Source organism: Ixodes scapularis, unplaced genomic scaffold (assembly GCF_016920785.2).
Source record: "Ixodes scapularis isolate PalLabHiFi unplaced genomic scaffold, ASM1692078v2 PGA_scaffold4__175_contigs__length_147842914, whole genome shotgun sequence".
Lineage (NCBI taxonomy): Eukaryota > Metazoa > Arthropoda > Arachnida > Ixodida > Ixodidae > Ixodes > Ixodes scapularis.
In genome coordinates, this window is record NW_024609879.1 from 144435001 (window position 1) to 144458036 (window position 23036).

Genomic DNA, 23036 nt, shown 5'->3' on the forward strand with positions numbered 1-23036 from the left:
GTGAGGAGTGTCCGTGTCTGTTTCTTCCTCATGGTGACTGATTGCTGGTTAGTAAGGACTTTGGAGGGGCTTGGTAAAGTGGTGCGTTTATCTCGGAGTTGTTGGAGCAGATCGATCCTTTCCAAGTGCACTTCCTTCTATGTTAGTAGGCGTCGTAGGTGAATGGCCGAAGAAATGAAGGACCCGGTTGACTATTTCCTCGGGCGAGTTCGTTAGCCTCTTCATTTTCGTCGATGTTTTGGTGGTCAGGCACCCAGCTGATGGTAACGTGGAGTGTGGGGTGAGAACTCATGTGTTCCTGGAGAATGGTTTGTATGTGCTCCACTAACGTATTTTTAGTGAATCTTCTGAGGGCACCTTGACTGTCCATGAGGATGTGAATATTGCTTGTGTTTTTGCTGGGGGTGATCGCGTTTGCTATCGCTTGGGTATCGAGGTCGGTCGCAGTAGGGGGTTTGTAGTATTTGGTTACCAGCTTTAGGTCATGGTCCTACCACTGCTGCTTGCATGGGCGTACCAACCCGGGGGGGGGGGGGGCAAGGGGGGGCTTGCCCCCGAGTTTTTAGAGGGGGGGGGGGCAAGGCATGTGTTTTACCACCTTCCCCCCCCCCCCCCCCCCCCCCCTTCCCTAAAACAGCCACCACCGGGCAGGGCACACATTGTCCGGAGGCGCCGAGGGATACCAAGGGCACCCCCCCCCCACTCAAAAACAAGTTGGTACGCCACTGACTGCTTGCCCCTTTCTGGATAGTTTGTCGAAGCTGGCATCAGTAAAGTATACCGGTTCCGTTTTCGGTAGAAATTATATATATGATTCCGTGTGATGTGTCTTACAGTCTGTGTATCTTGATGTGTTTCACGGCTCATATCCTTAGCAGTGCCCTGACACTGGCTGTGTAAATGAAGCTTTTCTCTCTCATATTCTTGGCACTGTTATTCTGGGTATGATGTTCCATAGCGGAGGGAGTTCACATATTGAGGGCAGGTTATGTGTTGGATATCTGAGGGATGCCAGGATCTTCCCTTCTTGATTGGAGCTTTGTAGACGTTGTTGTTGGGCGAGCTGAAGTGTATAGACCCTGCCGTCTAATTTGTTAAATATACCCGTTTGGTATATCATCCTATTTGGGGTAAAGCGGGGAACAAGTATTGATAATCTCGTTGCTTTGTGTAGTTGAGTGTTTAGTTTTTCCTTCTGGGGTTTTGTGAGGGCCATGTAGGGTATTGCTTACGTGACGCGTGATGTATTGACTGGTCCAGTAATCTTTTTAATTTCGTTCTCCTTCATACCCCATTTATTTCTTGTCATTCAGGTTATTATGAGCGTGATTTGGTCAAGTTTTTTGGTGCATCTGTCTTTCCATTGTACTGCTTTGCCGTCTTCTTGAAAGATGAAGCCCAATATTTTTATCTGTGGTATCAAGGTGTAGCGTGGTCGCAAAATTTCAGGTGAATTTTTTTTCTGACTGGTCCAGCCTCTTTTTTTCTGCCGTTGAGAATTACTGTGTATTCCGTTTTGACCAGTGAGCATTGAAAACCTATGCTCATCGTTTATTCCTGAAATGCATCGATGCCCTCTTGTAGTGTTGTCTGTTGGTGCCTGGGGGAGCCCGCAGTGCGCCACAATTTGGTGTCGCCCACGTAGAAATGTGTAGGCCTAGAATGTCCTGGAGTTTCTTTAGGAGGTCTTTTAATGCCAGGTAGAATAGCGTTGGTGATAGTATTGCTTCTTGTGGCACGCCTCTGTGAAGTGGAAATGGCGGACTTGTATAGTCGTTAATTTCTATTTCAAGTGTCCGGTTCGTAAGGAAGCTCCTGATGTAGCTGTCCATTCTATGCCCGAGTTTGGTGCCTTCTAGTTTGTCTAGTACAACTTGAAATGTGACGCAGTCGAAAGCCCTGTGGATGTCTATTCCAACAATTTTTTCTGGTCTGGGTCGGGCTGGAGGGTCCAAAGACTTGTTGTTGAAGTCTTAGCATGGAACATTGCGTAGTCACGTGTTTGATAAATCCTATCATTGTGTGGTGGAGGGCGTTTGTATGGTGACATTCTAGCTATCTCAAGGACATTTTTATGTTAGCTTGTCTATACGGGATGTAAAAAGATGGGTCCAAGGTTTTCGATTTTGCTTGGTGGCTTGCCGGCCGGGTTTGGGTATGGGAATCGGTTCCAAAGGCTTCGGTGTTTCAGACAACTTTCGTGTCGACTCAGTTTAGCGAAGAGCGCGAAACGAAAAAAATAACAAGGGTCAAGCACTCGTTCCAGTGTAAGGTTCTCTGCCCTGCCGATTCAACTGAAATTTTTCGTTTGATTTTCTATTCAATTATTGAGCGTTGGAGTGAGGTATAGGACGAGATCATGGTAATTGGGATTGCTCATTTCAAGTCCGCTCTGGATTAGGCTAGCTCTGGACACAAACGCGCACTGAGTCTCGCAGGTTACAGTCTTATGATTAGCTTTCCAGTGTTCATACCAGTTTCAACCGGTTACGTGTTTTAATTACATTAAAACTCCAACTGCACCAATCAGTGTTGCAGCCACCAATTAGACACAGTGTTTCAGTATTTTCTAGTGACTATAGCTGTGTGCTCCGTGGTTAGGCGCGTGCTGAAAACGAGCGTTCGCTGTACTTCTCTCGCACTGACAGAACTGTTGTTAAAGACAGACGGACGATAAGTTTATTAATCAGCGGCTCGTGCTGAGGACAAGTGAACACTCCCTACGCTTTAGTCGTAATGTGATTCAAGAATATATGAATACACCACAAAACGTATATCACATGATCTGGCAACATCTTAGGCTTCTTTCATGACAAACAAACAGAGAAATTCGGTATTATGCCCTATCATCGTCTGGCTTCTTTCATGCGTGCCGATATGACTGCTTGCGCGTGCTTATATAACAGTGAGAAAGAGCCATATCATTAAATTGTGATACTTCAATTCACTTCAGGCTACTCCGTCCTTGGTGGATTATGCAGTAAAGATCAAGTAGTACTCGTCAGCGATGAACACGCACTCTACCGCATTCAAGGGGTCGTGGCGGAGCACATCTTGAGAGTGTAGGTCTGACATTTCTGTCCGCACTTCGATGAAAACACTGTACTCCGTTTTATCTTAAAAAAAAAAAAACTGAAGCGTTTTTTTGTTAAAAGTCTATAAAAAACATTTACGTCTTCATTACCTGGTTTCCAGGATTGCGAATATCAAAATTATATATCAGATTGATGCGCCAAGTAACCACAACAGCGCTTTCATGGCGCATATGTTTTGTGTAATAATGCAAGCTCTGTAAAAAAAAAAAAAAAAAAAGAACTGGAAACGTTTTTTTTTATTTGAAAGAATTTTAAAACAGAAATGCCTGCAAACGAACACAAAGTAACGTCCATGTTTAAAAAAATACATTTTTGAAAGTATGAACTTTCTAAAATGCCAGGTTTTTTTCTCATGCCATCAAGGGAAAAAAAGAAAACATGAAAACTTTTGATGAGTCTCCAGCGTTTGAATTGCACCGAACGTCCTTGTTTGTCAAATTCAAATTGGCAATAGACCTCAAGACTATTACTGTTTACAGCCATAAACCGCCGCTTGCGTCCCAAGCGACTTCCGGTCGCACCGTCTTTGCAAGCCTCTTGAGCTTGCTTATGTCACCGGTGCTAGAAAGCATAAATGCTACACGGACAACAAAGATTGAGATTTAGCGAGGGCCTTCGGCTGTACAATTTAACCTCTTGGAGGAGACAAGTTCGTTGACAAGAATGTTCGAAAAATATGAACAGATCTCGCGCTTCTTGGTTCTTTTGGCGTTCGCCAGGAGAATCGGTGGTTAAATATTTCATCGACATTAAGGCACCGGTGGGTCGGGTATGTTCGTTCTTTTTATGAACCGGAAGCTCGCTGTCACGTCAAAGACTGGAGCACCACCTGGTGGCGTTTGCAAATAAAGGGTCTATAGCTAAATTACTCAAGCATCAAGGAGACAAAAATCAAAGGAAATAACGAAAATAAGCGTCGACGAACGCGCGTGCAAGATGCCGTGTTTTAGGCTTTTACTTTAAAACCACTACTGCTGCAGACGTCAGCAGGTGCGGCGTGTAGACCAACATTCTCTGGATTCTCCTTGATGCTATAATTTAGCGATAGGTGTATTCAGCAGTAGGATGGCAGAGCTCGTATAAAGCCGGTGCAAGACATGTTAACACACCATTTAAATCCTTCGCGTGCAACATGCGCACGAAGGTGACTTAGGGACGCTCGCAAAATCACGTGCTTGCTTGCGCGAACAGAGCGGCGGGCAGGCAGCCGTCGGCATCGGTGTCGGCGTAACCAAGCGAGTTGCATTATGGGAATACTGCAAGCGGGCGCAACCGCTCGTTGCGTTATGGGAACATTTCCGCGTTAAACATAGAGGGAAAATTTTTGCTAAATTTCCTGCTAAATTTAGCGGGGAAATGTTACCGCGAAATTTATCAGAAAATTTTTCTACTAATCTTGGCGGAAAAATTTCCAAACCAAACTTACCGGAAAAGTTTCACCGCTATTTTTAGCTCAAAAATTCTCCCTTAAATTCAGCGGACCGATTTCCCCGCTAAATGTAGCGTAAAACCTTCCCGCTATATTTAGGGGAAGATTGTACCGAACAAATTTTTCAGAACATTTCCCGCTAAATTTAGCTAAAAACTGTCCCTGCTAAATTTAGCGGGAAAAGTTCCCAGCTAAATTTAGCGGGGAAATGATGCCGCTAAATTGAGCGAAAATTTTCTTTTTGAATTTATCGAAAAACTTTCCCGCAAAAATTAGCGAATATTAGGGAGTTTTAGAATAACGTGCGCAATTTTAGCGCACGCTACCGCTAAATTTAGCGCTTGTATTTAGAATAGCGTTTCTCGGTCGCGACGCAGAAACTCAACCATCTCGCACTTGCGACGCCACCAAGATACAGTAACAATTTTTATTTCACACACGAAATGCTGTAACTTTAGAAGAAATCGAGTTTTTTGGTCCAGAGTACTAATTTAGATTTGTTTAAACGTGAGAATGCGACGCCTGCGGCTGACCGGCCGTGTCCGCTCGCGTCGCCTCGGCCTTCGCACATCGTACCTTCGCTGAGAAATGTTCGCGCGTCACAAGCATCAAGCTGCCGGTGCTCGTTGCCAAACCGAGTACAATGTCGTCCCGTATTGAAAATCGCAGTCGCGAGGATGCCGCCGACGTCGCACTCACGACGCCGCCAAAGCAGCCGCCGACACAATCCTGGAAGCCGCCATTTTTGTTTACCTCTGCTCGTCTTGACTTTAGCCAACTTGTCATCACGAATCCTCCTTGGAGAAGCGCAAAGACTCTTTGTGTACGCACGCTATTTCTGAGAAATAGCGCACGCTAAAATTGCGCACGCAAAGCGCAAAACCTGGTTTGCGTTCGGAGCATGCGCAGTGGCGACGACGCTATTCTTTGCGTACGCAAAGCTTTAGCTGCGCTATTCTAAAACTCCCTATTTTCTGCTAAATGGGACGGGAGCCGCGGAGGAGTAGGGGAGGGTGCGGAGCGGCAGGAGGGGGCATATCCTTTCCTCCGTACCCTCCCCTTTTCCTCCTCAAGAGCTGCGCTCTAATTCGGCAATTTCAAACGTCTTTCATTTTTAGTGAAGTTTCAGAGACGGTGCTAAAACACGTTAATTATTTATTTCCGAGTTCCAGTAACGATTTATTTTTTAAAATTCTGTTTTTAACCTTTTCAGGATGGCCGTGAATTTGGAGGAGGAGGCGCTTGAGAAATGCGTAAAGAATAAAAACGTACTGCCCCAATGCGGTTTGGATATGCTCAAGGCTTCGCTCGCGTAAGACACTATTCAGTAATTATATTACCTATTTGTTTACGGGTGCATAAAGATAAAACGGGGGTCATACAAATATGACTCCAATCTGCCCCTTCCCATTTCTTATCAGAGTAGCCGAACCAAAACAAATCCTACGTTTTTTTTTTATTTGTTTTTATTTATATACAAGCTAATTACATTATCGGAATACCCAGACGTACAATTTCCAGCCTGTTTTTTTTTATTTCTAAATACAAGATATATATTAAAAAATTCGGCAAAGTTCACATTTATACATTTTACTGCGCTTTCCAGCGACGCATAGCATAATCCAGGCTACAAAGTATGGAACTAGGCTTCGACGTTTACCGAAATAAAATGCTCTATTAAAATTCCAGTGCCTTTACGCTACCGCGTAACATGTGTCGCAGCGACAGTAACTCGTTGCTTGCGTCAATCGCTATCACTGCGGCGCAATTCTCGCTTCTGTAATGGACAGGATTCTGAAGATTTCTACGACAGTCTTGATTCCGCTTTGTATTCCGCTTGGGTGCCTCATCTGTTCCTTGTCTGCTACGACGCACCTCCTTAGAACGCCTGAACTGAAATCTGCATTCCTCCCCAGAGATCTCTGCAGCTTTCGCTGCACATTGTTCTGCCCCAATTGCTTGGCGCCACCGAAGTTTGTGTTCGTGTTGTCTGCGCAAAGACCCACAACCTTCGTCTGCAAGGAATATTTCTCAATCACCGTATTGAGATACGAAGTTTGGAGGTTGGATGTTTCGCCACTGAAAGAAGAGGACTCCAGCACTCTTGTTTGTACCCCGCTTTTTGGATCAAAGCACCTCACCAGCATAGGAAACAAATTTTGCTCTTTCTTGTTCGACGCATCCACACTCAGCGTGACGTAGGAACAGTCGTTGAGACTTGCTGTCAGTTCTTTCAACGAAAAGGGTGCCAAGACATTTCAGATTATAGCTTCGCACTTTGTACGCGCACTAGAGTACTTTGGCTGGAAAAGTTTTTTAATCAGTTGCGACGTACAGTCTAGACCAAAACGTCTGCAAGTGTCTGAAAGTGTGGTAGGCGAACGCTTGTTGGATCGAAAAATCGCTTTTCGATCAACAAGCGTTGAAGTTGGCAAAAAGGTAGGCCTTGCGCTTCTACCAAGTCAGCTTCAGTGCGCAGCGATTTACGTTTACGTTGACACTTATTTTTACTTTGTTTCAAAGCCGCGTACCCCAACACTGCTTTCGACCAAGAGGACAGGAAGTTTCCCAAGTCACGAGCTTGCCTGGCGACATCGTCAATTTGTCGGAACTCTGCAAAGCAATGTATCCCGACGAACCGAAAATGCAACACTGTTTCGTAAGTTTGTCTTACCTTTGCTGAGCCCTTTTAGTTTCATATACGGTTGTCATGAGGGGCTGGTTCACACATTTGCGTACGAATGTCATCGAGTGTTTGCTCGCTTCAAACCGCTCCGAAAAATCTTCGTTCACACACTGGCGCCATCCAGCGGGTAGCGCTGTAACGCATCGATCTGCCTATGACCAGACCATGGTGCAAGATACAAAAATGCGCGACGATCACACGACGTGATGCGTTTAGACAGCGGGAGCATGGTTGTATGATGTGTTTTCCCGCCAAATCTTGCGGGGAAACTTAATTTGTGCATAGGTCACGTGATTTACGGGTTTCAGTTGAGCCAGTTGGTGCATGTTACTTGGACTGGGGCCAGCTGAACAGAACGTTCAGCTGGCCCCAGTCCAAGTAGGTCACGTGCCGCCGATTTTCCGCTAAATTTATTAGGGAACTTGGATTCGTCTGTAGGTCTGCCGCGTCAGGTCACGTGACATCAATTTTCCCGCCAAATTTAGCGGGGAAAATGAATTGGTGCGTAGGTTGCGTGACGTAATTTGTTTCTTCTAGCTGGTAACCTGAATGTTTAAATGTGATGCGTTTAGATATGTAGACGTCAGGTCACGTCACATTAAATTTCCCGCCAAATTTAGCGGGGAAACTGCTCGTTTACGGTCAGGCCGTCTCAAAACTGGGGGATGGGTGACTACCGACTGCCGCTGTAACAGATATAGGTGAGGAAACACAGCACCGCGAACGCTGCGACGCGAGCGACCCCGTAAAGTCCTCTTGGCGCACGTTCGAGTAGCTTCAGCCTACAGCGTCTCCACCGTGCAGTCACGGCACTCATGGCCACTCTTCACGCCATTTAACATCATGTTTCTATTGTTGGAAGAATAATTTAGCGTTTATTTTTATTGTCTCAACCTTATGTAGAGCTTCCCGTCGGTGAAATAAATGAAATAAAATGGAAATAAGCTCAGAGCAAAGAAACGTATCTCGTGCGAACACGCGTTTCCCCCCCTCCCCCCCTCCGGCTTCAACGCCGCATCAGAGATCTATCCTATTCAACGCCTCCATAAAACTGTTATTGCCGCCGTTGAGGCACCAACAAAAGCGTCAATAACGAAGCACTCGCTAAGGGCTCTGTTATACTCCGACGTAACGCGTGCGCGCGTGCGAGCGCGTCACAGCGACGTCACGTCGGCGAAAACCCGACGCTCTATATACTCCGGCGTGGTGGCGCAACCGGCGCGACCGGCGGCGTTCGACGCAGCCTGACCGGATCGACGCCAAGATGGAGCATCCCGTATTCCGCGCCGGCCGCGCCAGCGACGCCGGACCAGGATGCATCACGCGCTGGCTTCCGGCAGCCCTCGCGCAGGCGACAGGAGCACCACTCCGTGTGCCGTCATGTTTGAAGAATCGGACTTGGTCGGTCGAGAAGCTGATCGAGGGAATTCGTCCTCACCCGTGTGTCTACGGCACGAGGAAGCTTGAGTACAGAAGACCGTGCGCTTGTCAAAGATGTACCGTATGTACATTGACCGCCTACGCTTGCGGCGCAGGCGGTGCACCAACAGTGCAAGCGCGAGTTTTCGTCGTGCAAGGTACGTCCACGCCATCGCTCGAACTTGGCGCTCAAGAAGCGCAAGAATTTTCGTCTGCTCTTCAAAACGAAAAGGAACCGGAAGTGGCGCAATTTCGCAAGAAACGTGCCCTCGTAGTCAGATTTTGCGCATGCGCCGCGCCGGCAGCCCACCGACACCCGCCGCGGGAGCCGCCGGAGTATAAAGAGGCCGAATTTTCGACGCGCGCAGCGTGACTGACGTTACGTAGCCGACTTCGGCCAGCGTTCGCTTGGGCGCGCGTTACGTCGGAGTATAACAGAGCCTTAAGCACTAGGGGCAGCTCAAGTGGCTTACATGGCGCTGCGTGCCCCAAAAAACACTTTAAAAACAAGCATGTCTCACTCACATTGAGATGAGAAGCATGGAAAACCGGGTCTGTGTCCGCCTGCCGCGTTAGCCGCATATCGGAGAGCCATCTGGTGGCGTCGCTTGCAACCAAAGCGAGGAGTGGACTTTATCTGGCAGCTGCGATGCGCGCGGTGTCCATATCTCGAACCGTAAACCGGACTGCAGGTTTCACAGTATTTGCAAGATCAAATCTACGAACTATCTATGAGCAATAGTCACTTCTCTTGGTGGTATCAAAACTGTTAAAAGCAGAAACAATCATGCGTAATATATAATAGCATATTGAAAGTGTTCCAGTGCTACCTGGTAGATAGCACCAGTGTGCCAGTCCTTTTCAAGCTTCTTGCTGCGCTTCTGAAGCGCGAATTTCATCAAGAGACTTTAAAGGAGCCATGATATGGTTTTTCAACTATTTCCTCCTTAGCTTTCCACCTCAACTCAAAAGAAAAAGGAGAAATCACGCGGTCGCGACGTGCTTGGACACCGGAGGCGTTGGCTCCAAGCTTCCACCATGCTTTTTAAGCGCACCAAAAAATTTTTTCTTCAAAATTGGTGATAAGTGACGTCACTGCACTCATCGGCCACGAACGCGAATCCAAAAATTCGTCGATAGGTTGATTGTTGACGAGCGCATACCTACGAGTGACGCAAAGCTCGTGTCCAATGCGTGAGCTGGTGCATAGGCTGACGTGCTTTGGGTACCGCGAGTGTATCACAGTAAAAAGGCGGAAATATTTCGAAAGAAAGGGCGTACAAAATAGTCTGCTATATATTCAAAATTTCGTACCGAAAGGCAGCCTTTTAACTTTCTGCCCCATTTCTTTTGGGCCACTAAAGGATACACGATTAGTAAAATCAAAATGTAAAATTATATATCCCGGTCCATAATTCATTTCATGGCCCTCCTCTGGTCGTAATGGCGCGTACAAGCGAGCACACCATCAATACCACCTAGAAAACGCCTTGTCTTCTAGGTGGTATCGTCGTCACTGGTGGACCAACGCAGCGCCACCTAGCTTGCGTCCGCATCGCGGTCAGCGCGTCTTGCAGCGTCTCACAACGAGCGCGATGCACTAACATGGCCACTTCAAGAGGGAGACGTCGAGTTCTTGCATTGCGACTCGACATTAGTCGAGTCCCGACTCGCCTCTCGCCTCACCTCGTCTCGACTCGCTTCGCTTCGACTTGACTCGCTCGCCTCGCCTCGGATTGATTCGCTCGCCTCGACTCGACTCGACTGGCCTTTACTCGACTGGACTCGCCTCGACTCGACTCAATTCGATTCGCCCCAACTCGGCTCGCCTTGACTCGACTCCATTCGACTCGTCTCAACTCGACTCGCCTTGACTCGACTCGCCTGGATTTGACACGACTCGCCTCGACTTCACTCGTCTCGACTCGATTCGCCTCGACTGGACTCGCCTCGCCTCGCCTCGTCTCGACTCGCTTCGCCTCGACTTGACTCGCTCGCCTCACCTCGGATTGATTCGCTCGCCTCGCCTCGACTCGACTGGCCTTTACTCGACTGGACTCGCCTCGACTCAATTCGATTCGCCCCAACTCGGCTCGCCTTGACTCGACTCCATTCGACTCGTCTCAACTCGACTCGCCTTGACTCGACTCGCCTGGATTTGACACGACTCGCCTCGACTTCACTCGTCTCGACTCGATTCGCCTCGACTGGACTCGCCTCGCTTCGCCTCGACTTGACTCGCTCGCCTCGCCTCGGCTTGATTCGCTCGCCTCGACTCGAGTGGCCTTTACTCGACTGGACTCGCCTCGACTCGACTCAATTCGATTCGCCCCAACTCGGCTCGCCTTGATTCGACTCCATTCGACTCGTCTCAACTCGACTCGCCTTGACTCGACTCGCCTGGATTTGACACGACTCGCCTCGACTTCACTCGTCTCGACTCGATTCGCCTCGACTGGACTCGCCTCGCTTCACCTCGTCTCGACTCGCTTCGCCTCGACTTGACTCGCTCGCCTCGCCTCGGCTTGATTCGCTCGCCTCGACTCGACTCGACTGGCCTTTACTCGACTGGACTCGCCTCGACTCGACTCAATTCGATTCGCCCCAACTCGACTCGCCTTGACTCGACTCCATTCGACTCGCCTCAACTCGACTCGCCTTGACTCGACTCGCCTGGATTTGACACGACTCGCCTCGACTTCACTCGTCTCGACTCGATTCGCCTCGACTGGACTCGCCTCGCCTCGCCTCGACTCGCCTCGCTTCGCCTCGACTTGACTCGCTCGCCTCGCCTCGGCTTGATTCGCTCGCCTCGACTCGACTGGCCTTTACTCGACTCGACTCGCCTCGACTCGACTCGATTCGATTCGCCCCAACTCGACTCGCCTTGACTCGACTCCATTCGACTCGTCTCAACTCGACTCGCCTTGACTCGACTCGCCTGGATTTGACACGACTCGCCTCGACTTCACTCGTCTCGACTCGATTCGCCTCGACTGGACTCGCCTCGCCTCGCCTCGACTCGCCTCGCTTCGCCTCGACTTGACTCGCTCGCCTCGCCTCGGCTTGATTCGCTCGCCTCGACTCGACTCGACTGGCCTTTACTCGACTCGACTCGCCTCGACTCGACCCGATTCGATTCGCCCCAACTCGACTCGCCTTGACTCGACTCCATTCGACTCGCCTCAACTCGACTCGCCTTGACTCGACTCGCCTGGATTTGACACGACTCGCCTCGACTTCACTCGTCTCAACTCGATTCGCCTCGACTGGACTCGCCTCGCCTCGCCTCGACTCGCCTCGACTCGCCTCGCCTCGACTCGCCTCGACTCGACCCTCCTCGACTCGACTCGACCCTCCTCGACTCGACTCGACCCGCCTCGACTCGACTCCACTCGATTCGCCTCGACTGGACTCGTCTCGACCCCACTCCTATTATCGGAAAACGAACAGCGCAGGACAAGGACAGAGTAGAAGGCGGTAGACACAAACAGCGCTGTGTGTGTCTACCGCCTTCTACTCTGTCCTTGTCCTGCGCTGTTCGTTTTCCGATAATATGAATGACCAACTAGCCCAATCGTCAACACTACTGAACCCCACTCCCCTCGACTCGAATCGCCTCGCCTCGACTCGAATCGCCTCGACTCGATTCGCCTCGCCACGACTCGACTCGACTCGATTCGCCTCGACTGGACTCGCCTCGACTCGACTCGCCACGACTCGACTCGGCTCGACGACGCGATTCGACTCTCCTTGACTCGACCCGCCTCGACTCGACTCGCCTCGACTCGACTCGCCTCGACTCGATTCGCCTCGACCGGACTCCCCTCGACTCGACTCGACTCGCCTCGACTCGACCCTCCTCGACTCGACTCGACCCTCCTCGACTCGACTCGACCCGCCTCGACTCGACTCCACTCGATTCGCCTCGACTGGACTCGTCTCGACCCCACTCCTATTATCGGAAAACGAACAGCGCAGGACAAGGACAGAGTAGAAGGCGGTAGACACAAACAGCGCTGTGTGTGTCTACCGCCTTCTACTCTGTCCTTGTCCTGCGCTGTTCGTTTTCCGATAATATGAATGACCAACTAGCCCAATCGTCAACACTACTGAACCCCACTCCCCTCGACTCGAATCGCCTCGCCTCGACTCGAATCGCCTCGACTCGATTCGCCTCGCCACGACTCGACTCGACTCGATTCGCCTCGACTGGACTCGCCTCGACTCGACTCGCCACGACTCGACTCGGCTCGACGACGCGATTCGACTCTCCTTGACTCGACCCGCCTCGACTCGACTCGCCTCGACTCGACTCGCCTCGACTCGATTCGCCTCGACCGGACTCCCCTCGACTCGACTCGACTCGCCTCGACTCGACTCGACTCGACTCGCCTCGACTCGACTCGCCTCGACTCGACTCGACACGCAATAGACGCCGCTTTGCGGCAACTAATGTGGAGCTCCGGCGTGCTCTCCGCTTTGGGGTGGGTTGGTTGGGGATCCAGTAATCAGACGTCATCCGCAGGCTTGATAAAAATTTCGTTTTAAGTTTTCACAAAGTTATTAAAATATTGGTCGGTATGTGCAAAACTCGTAACATTTTATTTTGTTTTTACCTGCTTTAGGTTTTTTCTTAATTTAATTTCGCCGCAGGTGTTCTTGTTGTCTGCAAAACATGCATGCCGTCTTTCTCACCTATGCTGTAACGTCGGTGCCTTCCGTGAGCTCGCACAATTTTGCGCGCCCTCCGTTGGATTTTTGAGAAATTTGGCAACCAACAGTTGCCAAAGGAAACCAAACGTGTGCAGGCACAAGTGAAGCAGGAGAACCGGGACTCCCCATTGTTGCCGTTTACCAGGTGGTTAGCTAGCTTACCGTCGTAAGCGTGCAGGGGTCAGGATTTAGCCCAGGATTCATTAATTCTGCAGCGCAAGTTTTCGCAATACCTGTCTTTCAAGCTGTGGTGCGCCACCACCAAAACCACCCCGGCCCAGAACCCGGTCCAAATGTAATTTGACTTCATGCCGTAGCGTGTCCGTGCTGTTATTTCGGTATATCGTGCCCGTGCTATGACTTTTTAGCACCAGAAGAATTTACGTGTCAATGACCTCAATTCTGAAGCGCTGCTGAAATTCCCGGCATTTCTTAAATCGACACCGCATATTTGTGTCAATCGCAAGACGAATAGAATTTTACAAAATCGACCATGGTTCGATTTACCTTGTGATACTCTTGTTACAAGGGCACGCTTAACCAAAGTTAATTCATATTTAACTGCTGTTACGCTGAACCACGTTTACCGCACTATACTCATAGCTATTTCAGAACAATGATGCTCAAGTGAACGTGCGCCCATAGCTTTGACAGCATAGCCACAAAATGTCCGCCAGTATTGTAGGCCAACTGGGGCTTAGCGTAACTGCAGTTAAGTGTGTCCGTGTAACAAGGGTATAAGTCGGTCCGAGTGCTCCAGTCGAAGCGCTGACGAGTATACCTGGTATTGGCAGAGCGCACTCAATCACATTCAACCGCAAACGTGTGAATCAGACTTCGCTCTCAACGGCCTTGCAACTGGCTGTTGATTTTCGTCAGACTGATGCTGACAACAGCAACGGAATTTCAAATATGTCTAAATAAACCAATCAATCAATCAGTTTTATATCAGACACAAATCCGACTTTTTTTTTCTAAAATCTGGATTCTGTCTAACTTGCTGCATATCACAAACCCACAACACGCCCGATCTTCTTTGACTAAGTCGCTTCCGATGTTGGATGTAAGAATTGAGATTGCGCAGCCTCCTTTTAACACAGAATGCGTTTTATGGGTCGTTTTCTACGAGAAAATTGTCACGAACAATCGACACGCTGAGAACATTACACGATGCAGTTTCCCCGTTAAATTTAACGGGGAAATTGACGTCGTGACTTGAGGTCACGTGATCTCTACACCGATCAGTTCTTTTCGCTAAATACAGAAGGAGGAATCGACGTCACTTGACCCAATGCCACGCCGATGGACCAATAAACTAATCAAAATTTCGTCTTAAATTTAGCGTGGTAATCGACATCACGTGACCTAAACACCAATCCGGTTTCTTGGCTAAATATAGAGTGAGAAATTGACGTTCTGTGACCAAACAACTAATTCAATTTTTCTCTTAATTAAAAAAAAAAGATTGTGGTTTATGCGAGACACATTCGGTACTCCCTTGTCTTTGCTACCATGATCAAACTTGTGGAATGTTTTTTTATAGAAATTAAAACGCCCTCTTCGCGTGTTCCGTTGTCACTGTCCTAAACTGGGCCGCGTAATGCGACTCTTCGTGTGTTTTTCTTTGTATATCAAGGAACACGAGGACACTGGGATGCATCGCTTCTATACAGTGTACAAATGCGAGTTAACCTGCTGTGTCTGGAAGAGCAGTCTGGATAGAAAATTGCGTGTAGCTGCATCAATACAAGGTCTTCGATGCGGTACCAAAAATCAGGTAAGCGTCCCTTTTCAGAACTGTTCCCTCTCCTTTCTAGACAGAATAGTTTTTTGGCAGACAAGATTAAAAAAGAGTACTAGGCCACTTACTGCGATTGTCTATTTATGGTCAGAATTTAGTCTACGGGCCTTAAAAAACAAAAAAAAACATTAAATTCAAACCTGGCTGATATCTTTACTACAGTCGGTATCAAAGGTCGAGACACAAGAGACAGGGCGCCGTTGGTCGAGGTCTGAGGAAGGGCAGAGCCTTGTCCTTCTTCGAGCGACGGTGCCTTTTGGTTTCGGCAATAGTTCCGATATATTCGATCTTTGTTACTAATTTTAATAAATAAATCGGCCACACATGAATGTAACACTTGATTTTTTAGGATGCTTAGGGACCATATGTAATTTAGGTTATGACCATAAATAGACTATCGCAGAAAGTGGTTTTAAGGCGTTCCCACACCTGCGACTGGTTACTGTAGTGGGCGGGTTCGAGCCGAGGCGGCCGAGGTGACGGCCAGAGCCAAGGGCCGCGGAGGAATGACACAGCTGACGCTCCGAGTGCTCGGACGGAAAAAAGCCCCTGTTTATTCATGCACACCCTTTTTACATACACCCTATAGGGCGCCCCGTAGCTCACTGCGCCTACACGCCCTCTACATCCCCCCTTTATGGAAAAAAATGAGAGCCACACTTAGCTCTTAAGGAACGTAATGAATGACCTAAGCCACATGGTGCGCTACAAGTTCAGCCGCACCGGTGGCCTAACGCAGCGTCCAGACCTAGTGCGCACACCGGACGCAGGCAGCCTTGAGGGAGCAGCAGGGGACCCCTCTGGCAATGCAACTGGTAGAGGACTAGCTGCCCTGGGAGTGGGACTGCCGCACGCAGGCTCTGGGCGAAGTGGAGACCGTGGTAGACCTTGGGATTTCTGCGGCCCTGGTGCAGAGCTGCCGAGGTCGCAGCCACCCGTTGCTGGAGAGTGCTGCGGTACCAGATGTCTTCGGTTGCGGACGAGGGCACCTGCATCCGTCTGGACCACGTAGGAGCGTGGACGCTGTGCTGGGCTAAGGACTGTGCCAGCACAATCTGCGTCGCGTATCGACACTCTCTCCCCCTCCCCCAAGGGACGCAAAGCATGCACAGCATGCCGGCGGTTGAAATCCTGACGCTGGCGACGTCGTTGGGCAGTGTCGCGCCTGTGGAAATCAGCCGCGACAGGTGATCCTGGAACCAACATGGCGGTTGGGACTGGGAGGCGGGTCCGGAGGCTGGGCCCCATAAGCAGCTGAGCGGGGCTGTACCCAGTCGCCCCCGGTGCGTTACGGTAGGACAAGAGGGCCAAGGGCCAGTCTGGGGACTTCTTGAAAAGTTCCTTGACAGTCCGCACCATCCGCTCGACTTCACCGTTGGACTGGGGATACCTGGGACTGCTGGTGACGTGGGAGAAGTCGTAGCTCTGGGAGAAGGCACGGAATTCTGCTGATGAAAACTGAGGTCCATTATCGCTGACAAGGGTCTCCGGGATACCATGTCTTGCGAAGACACTTTTGATAATGGAGATCACCGCCGTGGATGTCGTCGTGCGGAGGGACAGCACTTCTGGGTACCTCGAGTAGTAGTCAACGAGGAGAAGGTAGTCTGTAACTTCGTGATGAAAAATGTCCACACCGACTCTCTCCCAGGGGCGGCTAGGCGTCACTGTAGGGAGCAGCGGCTCTGCTCGCTGGACCCGAGTGGTGGCGCAGTTGGGACAGTTCTCCACCACTGCCTTTATCTGGCTACCCATGGTCGGCCACCAGACAGCCTCTCTGGCGATGGCGCGGCAGCGGTTCACTCCCAGGTGTTTGTCGTGGATGAGGGACAGGATGTGTTTCCGCAGAGAAGCAGGCACCAGTAGACGTCCTCCGCAGAGGAGGAGGTCGTCGCCGACACTGAGTTCAGCGCGATGGCCCCAAAACTGAGCCATGCTGACCGGTAGACTTTCTTTCCGGGGCCACCCTTGCTCGCAGTACGCCCTCAGCTGAGCGCACTCCCAATCCGCAGCCTGGTGGGCACGGAAGTCTTCGAGGAGGACCGCAAACGTGGGAGGGATAGCGCGGAGCGCTTCTTGAACGTAGAGCTCAACCTTGTCGATGGCTGGAGTCGTTGGCAGCTGGTCGACCGGGTCCCGCGAGAGTGCATCTGCGGTAGCCAACTGTTTCCCAGGCACATACTTGACAACAAACTGGTACTGAAGGAGACGGATACGAAAGCGCTGGATCCGGGGTGGCATGAGGTCAACGTCCGCGGTTCCAAGAAGCTTGACCAACGGCTGATGGTCAGTCTCCAGGGTGAAACGAAGGCCCCACAGAAACTCGTCGAAGCGGTTAATGGCCCAGGTGGCAGCCAGTGCCTCTTTTTCGATCTGGCTGTACCTTTGTTCCGTTTCTGTCAGTGCAGGGGAGGCGTATGCAACTGGTCTGCGATCCCCTGATGGCTGGTCTTGAAGAAGCACTGTACCCAGCCCGAAGGAACTGGCATCTGCGGAGACGGTCGTCGGGAGTGCAGGGTTGTACCTTGCGAGGCAGATGTCCGAGGACAGCATGGTCTTAAGCTTCTCAAACGCTGAGGCTTGCGCTGGTCCCCACGTCCAGGCTGCAGTCTTCTACAGGAGGCTTCGGATCGGTGCAGTCGTCTGAGAGAGGTCTGGGAGGAAGCGACCGAGATGGTTGAGCATACCCAGAAAGCGTTGGACACCATGAATGTCCCGAGGAGCTGGCATACACTGAATGGCCGCCACCTTGTCTGGATCAGGAGCAATGCCGTTGGCTCCGACGACGACACCAAGGAACTTCACGCTTGACACGCCAAAACTGCACTTGGCGGCGTTGAGGGTGACCCCCACTTGTTGGAGGCGACCGAGGACTGCTTGGAGGCACTGGTCGTACTCTTCCGTGGTGCGACCAAACACGAGGATGTCGCCCATGAGGTTAACGACGCCGGCCAACCCTTCCAGCAGGCGAGACATCTGACGCTGGAAATATTCCGGGGCCGACGTAATGCCGAATGGGAGGGGGCAATAGCAGTACCTGCCAAACGGAGTGATGAAGGTCGTATACTTCTGGGAGACCCAGGTCAAACGTACTTGATGGAAGCCTGCAGTTGCGTCCAACTTCGAAAAAACGCAGGCATCCCCGAGAAGTCCGAGGGTTTGGTCGACGGTCGGGAGTACGTGGCGCTCACGCAGAACGACTTGATTGAGCTCGGTCAAGTCGACGCAAAGCCGGTAACCCCCCGCTGGCTTCGGTACGACGACAAGGCCGGCACACCAGTCCGTCGGTTCGTTGACGCGCTGGATCACGCCCTCCTGCTCCATCTTGTCGAGCTCCTTCTTGACTACGTCTCGTAGGGGTATCGGGATACGCCTGGCTGCGCTGAGGGAATACGGTACCGTGCCCGGCTTGATGCGGATCGTGTACTCGTCCGGGAACGTGCCCAGGCCGGCGAAAAGGCCTGGAGAGACTTTCCGAGGTGGTGTGTCCGGGAGAGCAGCGGTCCGGGCCGCTGCGACTGCGCCGACAAACTTGACAACGCCAAGGGCGACGATAGCGGGATAGCCGAGAAGGGGCAGCTCATGTCCAGCAACGACGTAGAGGCGCTCGTTGACGTGTTTGCCTCGCCAAGACAGCGCCGCAGAGAAGGTGCCGAGAACCTTCAGGGGTTGTTTCCCCGGACCGAAAAGTTCCTCGCCACGTGGCTTGTCGAGGACAACTGGGCAGCCAAGAAACGAGCTCGGAACCACCGAAACGTCGGCGCCAGAGTCCACCTTGAAGACGAGAGGGCGCCCGTTGACCTGGACCTCAACGTACCGCCCGTTCCGAGTTACCGCCGCAACGGAGTGGAGCTCCACGGAACCGAGGCACTTCTTTGAGCGACACACTGACGAAAAGTGACCTCGCTTCTTGCAGTGGTTACAGACCGCTTTCGCAGCTGGGCAGTCCGACCGTCGGTGATACTCATGACCGCAGAAGAGGCACTGCGCACTTTGGCTGCTTCTAGAAGCTTCTCAAACATTGCTGGTTCGAGAACTTTCGGGCCTGTCACGTGACGCAGAGTTGCCAGAGTCCCGTTGGTCCCGTCTGAGGTCCCGTCCATGTGCGCGCTGCACTGGTTTACGCGAAGTCGCCGCGTCCACGTGCGCTGTCGGTTGACCAGCTGTGAGGGACAGGCGTTGCTTCTCTCGCTCGGCGTCTTCGTGCTGACGGGCTTGCACCAGTGCGTCGTCCAGGGAGAGGCTCGGTGTGCGGCACACCTTGTCCGAGAGACGAGAATCTGCCAAACCCACGACGAAACGGTCGCGAACAAGACGGTCTTCAACGGCTGGTGACGCATAGTTACACTTGCGCACCATGTACCGAAAGGCCGTGAAGAAGCTGTCGACGGTCTCGCCTGGCTGTTGCGTCCGCTTTTCGAACCGGGAGCTCTCGTACACCTCCTTTATGGGGTGCACGAAGTAGCTTGTGAGCCAGCGGGTGACTTCTGCGTAGGACTGGTAGGCCTCTTCGTCGGACATCAGCGAACTGAGGACGATGCGTGCCCGTGGACCCATGCAATAGAGGCGGGTCCTGACTCGTGTCTCGTCCGGCGCCACGTGCATGCCGGTGGCGAAGGCGTAGTCTTCGAATTGCTGCAACCACGGAAGCCACTCGCCGGCATCGTCGAAAGAGAACGGGGCCGGACTCCGGAGACTGGCGGCAGCAAGGGCAGGAACCGGAGCGTCCTTAGCAGCCATGTCGAACCGCGCGAACAGGGCACCCCACTCCTGACACCATGTAGTGGGCGGGTTCGAGCCGAGGCGGCCGAGGTGACAGCCAGAGCCGAGGGACGCGGAGGAATGACACAGCTGACGCTCCGAGTGCTCGGGCGGAAAAAAGCCCCTGTTTATTCATGCACACCCTTTTTACATACACCCTAGAGGGCGACCCGTAGCTCACTGCGCCTACACGCCCTCTACAGTTACGACCGGAGAGATTAAAGGCCTGTTCACACATTTGCGTTTTACTAAGACCGACAGAGACAAGGGCGGTTTTAAGCCTCTTGTAACGACTTACAACCGGCTGCATGGCTGCACAGCTGGTCGTAAACCGTCACAAGAGGCTTAAACACCGGTCTTGTCTCAGTGGGTCTTAGTCAAATGCAAGTCCTCACTCATCCGCGTCGTGCCTCTTTTTGTGACACTCAAACATTTGATGTTGTCTCGTGTTTGGCTGATTTTATGCAAGTGTATATTCACTTGTGAGCTTGTGTTTCTGCTTATTTGTACATTGTGTACACAAGTACCAAGTCATCTTATACGCAAATGTACTATACCCCCCCCCCCTGCTATAATGCCTCTGGCGCTGCGGAGTAAACTGCAATAAATAATTGAAGTGTGTGAACGGGCCTTAAAGGGGCACTGACACCCCAAAGGTCGTATTTATTTTTATTGTCTAAAACGATGCAAGTTGCAGTCATAGACACGCAAAAAAAAAAACGCATCGCGAAAAAACATTTTCCCGCGAGCGCGCGCGCCTTTTTATTTTTGGCGTTTGATTCTCCCGCCTCTGCCTGCTCGCTTCTTTTGATTTGCGACGTCAAGAATCATGAAATTTAGAAGCTCTGTTGGCGACATTTCTATAACATTTAATAACGGCAGTCGTAAAACATGTTTTTTAACGCAATTGCGAACGCACTACGGCCCTTCTTTTTGAAATACCAAAAATCGGGAGTTCGTTGTGGTGCCGTCTCCTGGACTTGTATCCTCCAACGGAAAACAGGCGACACCGCACAAAACCGGTCCGCCGCAACGCCGGCGCTCGCTCCTTTCCTCCTCGCTTTGGGTCGCCATGGCAACAACAGGGAGTGGTGAAAGAAAGTGGACTCTCAGGACTCCGCAATATTTGACGTCAAAACACCGGCGCCGTTTGCGCGGGAACTTCGAATTCGGCATTTGGAAATTGTTTTTTTACTTCCCAAATACTGAATTCCCAAATTTCAAGTTTTGAGGGTAATGTCCCGGGGCAACGTTTTCAATCGTTTCGGATAATAAAAAAAAATATGTTTTTGATATGTCACTGCCCCTTTAATTAGGCAGTGGCAGGTCAAAATCATTTTTTCTTATTATCCGAAACGATTGAAAATGATGCCTCGACATTCCGCTGAAAACTCGAAACTTGGGAACTCAGTATTTGAGAAGTAAAAAAACAATTTCCAAAAGTCAAAATTGAAGTTCCCGCGTGATCCGCGAAAGTGCAGTGACGTCAAAGACTGAGTCGTTCTGCAACTCCAGTTTCTCTCACTCCTCCGCGTCGCGTTCGCCTGCGTCCCGCGATCAACCACTCCGTGCGGGCCGTCTATCGCGCGAGCAGACGACGCACGACAGTGACGAGGAAGCCTTTCTGCTTGCACGGCTGATGTCCTCGCCGAAAACGAACGCGCGCTCCGCAACGTTCAGGTTCCTTGAGGAGCCTGTACGTTCTTTTTGCCGTGCACAACAGAAAACGTGTCCCGTTTGTGCAGCCATTAACGCGTTCTACTCTATTTGCAGTTTTGCGTCAACGGCGCTTGCTACAACCGTGAAGAATGGATCAAGGAGCACCTTCCTAATGGTTCCCTCGACATCCGTCCAGACGTTCCGCGCAAGAGACCGTTTTAAAGTGATTTAATGCACGCAATAAAATGGTGACTGAACAACCCTCGAACACGTTTTTGTCTACATCTCCCTAAAGATAAACAAGAGATACGGAGTAAAGCACCCAATCAACAGTTCCCACATTCCTACTCCATGTCGCTCGCACTCATCTCTATGAGGAGTTTTCAGGATTTGATCTTGCTTTTCCGCTCCATGATTGCGGACACCGGAAATTCTCGATCGGCCATCGCCAGGTTGGGGAGTCCGGCTATAGGAAGCGAGCGGGCCGCGTCGCGGCGGTCGCGGATTGTTCGCCGCCACCTAGCGGTAGCCGTGCAGAATCATCGGGGGCAAGCAATGGCGACGAGCAGCAGAACGAAGTGCTTCCGTGGTGATTACGACTGGGTTTAAGGCGGTTACAAATGCAGAAAGCTTCTACCGAGGTGACAATATGACGAAGAGAAAAGTCCTCCATAAATCTGGCCGCGTGTACGACGTGAAGGAGGGCCGTTTCGACGAACAAGTGTATGTCATGGCGCGCTGTACTCCGCAGATGAAATTGAGCGCACCCTCATAAAAACTTTGAGCTTCACGTAATTCTTCACGTAATTAGATAGGAGCGCTTTCTTACTTGGCGTTTGGTGGACTGCGCTAATTATGCGAAATTATTACCTTCTGAATCAGTTTGACAATAACTGGGCGAATGTTTTCGCGCCGTTCCGCTATTCCCGCTACTATCTTCCTGTAGGCTGATGGAAACATCAAGGGTGGGCTTGGGCGGGCCACGGAATTTCGTTTCTCGATTCCGGTGAAGTATTTGCTGCATATATTAGAGTTTGCCGTAGGTGTCCATGCTGTTCCATCGTCTCTAGAATAGAAAAAAAAGGAAATGTATAATTCGTCAGCAGCTTTAAGCAAAACGCGAACTGCAAGGTAAGAAACTCACTTACCTGCCTCGACGCACAGGCCGCACCCAGGTCGCGCGGATCTCCGCCTCGTACGGCTCCGAAGGGAAGCCGTAGAACTTCGTGCCGTGGGCGCCCTTGTACGTACTGTTGCAGCCGACCACGCAACAGTTGTTGTGGCTTTTTTGGTGCGGAAAAGCCATCTCAGAAATTACAGCGCTAAGCCGCTACAACCACCACAAAGCACCACCGACGCCGCGACTCGCAGAAGCTCCCCGAAGCAACGGACCCGTTTGCCACTAAGGGCGCCCGGCTCGGGGCTTGAATTAGATCCGCACGGTTTCTATACGTGTATAGGAACCGTGCG

General features: G+C 51.0%; 2 protein-coding genes across 2 annotated transcripts in view; one reads left to right on the plus strand and one right to left on the minus strand.

Annotated features, from left to right (window-relative positions):
• Positions 1 to 21788, plus strand: part of LOC115311285 — a 57448-nt gene extending 35660 nt beyond the window's left edge. Inside the window, exons 9-13 of the mRNA XM_042293734.1 lie at positions 2954 to 3062; positions 5738 to 5836; positions 7048 to 7183; positions 14982 to 15122; positions 21681 to 21788. Of these exons, the coding sequence (XP_042149668.1) occupies positions 2954 to 3062; positions 5738 to 5836; positions 7048 to 7183; positions 14982 to 15122; positions 21681 to 21788 (593 nt within the window). The remainder of the gene's footprint in view (positions 1 to 2953; positions 3063 to 5737; positions 5837 to 7047; positions 7184 to 14981; positions 15123 to 21680) is intronic.
• Positions 15852 to 16505, minus strand: LOC121046339. The gene has a single exon (XM_040500469.1). The coding sequence runs from the start codon at positions 16503 to 16505 to the stop codon at positions 15852 to 15854; it is 654 nt and encodes a 217-aa protein (XP_040356403.1).
• Positions 21789 to 23036: the final 1248 nt, after the last annotated feature.

Excerpts from the sequence above, each read along its gene's own strand:
- LOC121046339 (XM_040500469.1), bottom strand. The coding sequence starts at position 16,505 with ATGGTGCGGACTGTCAAGGAACTTTTCAAGAAGTCCCCAGACTGGCCC.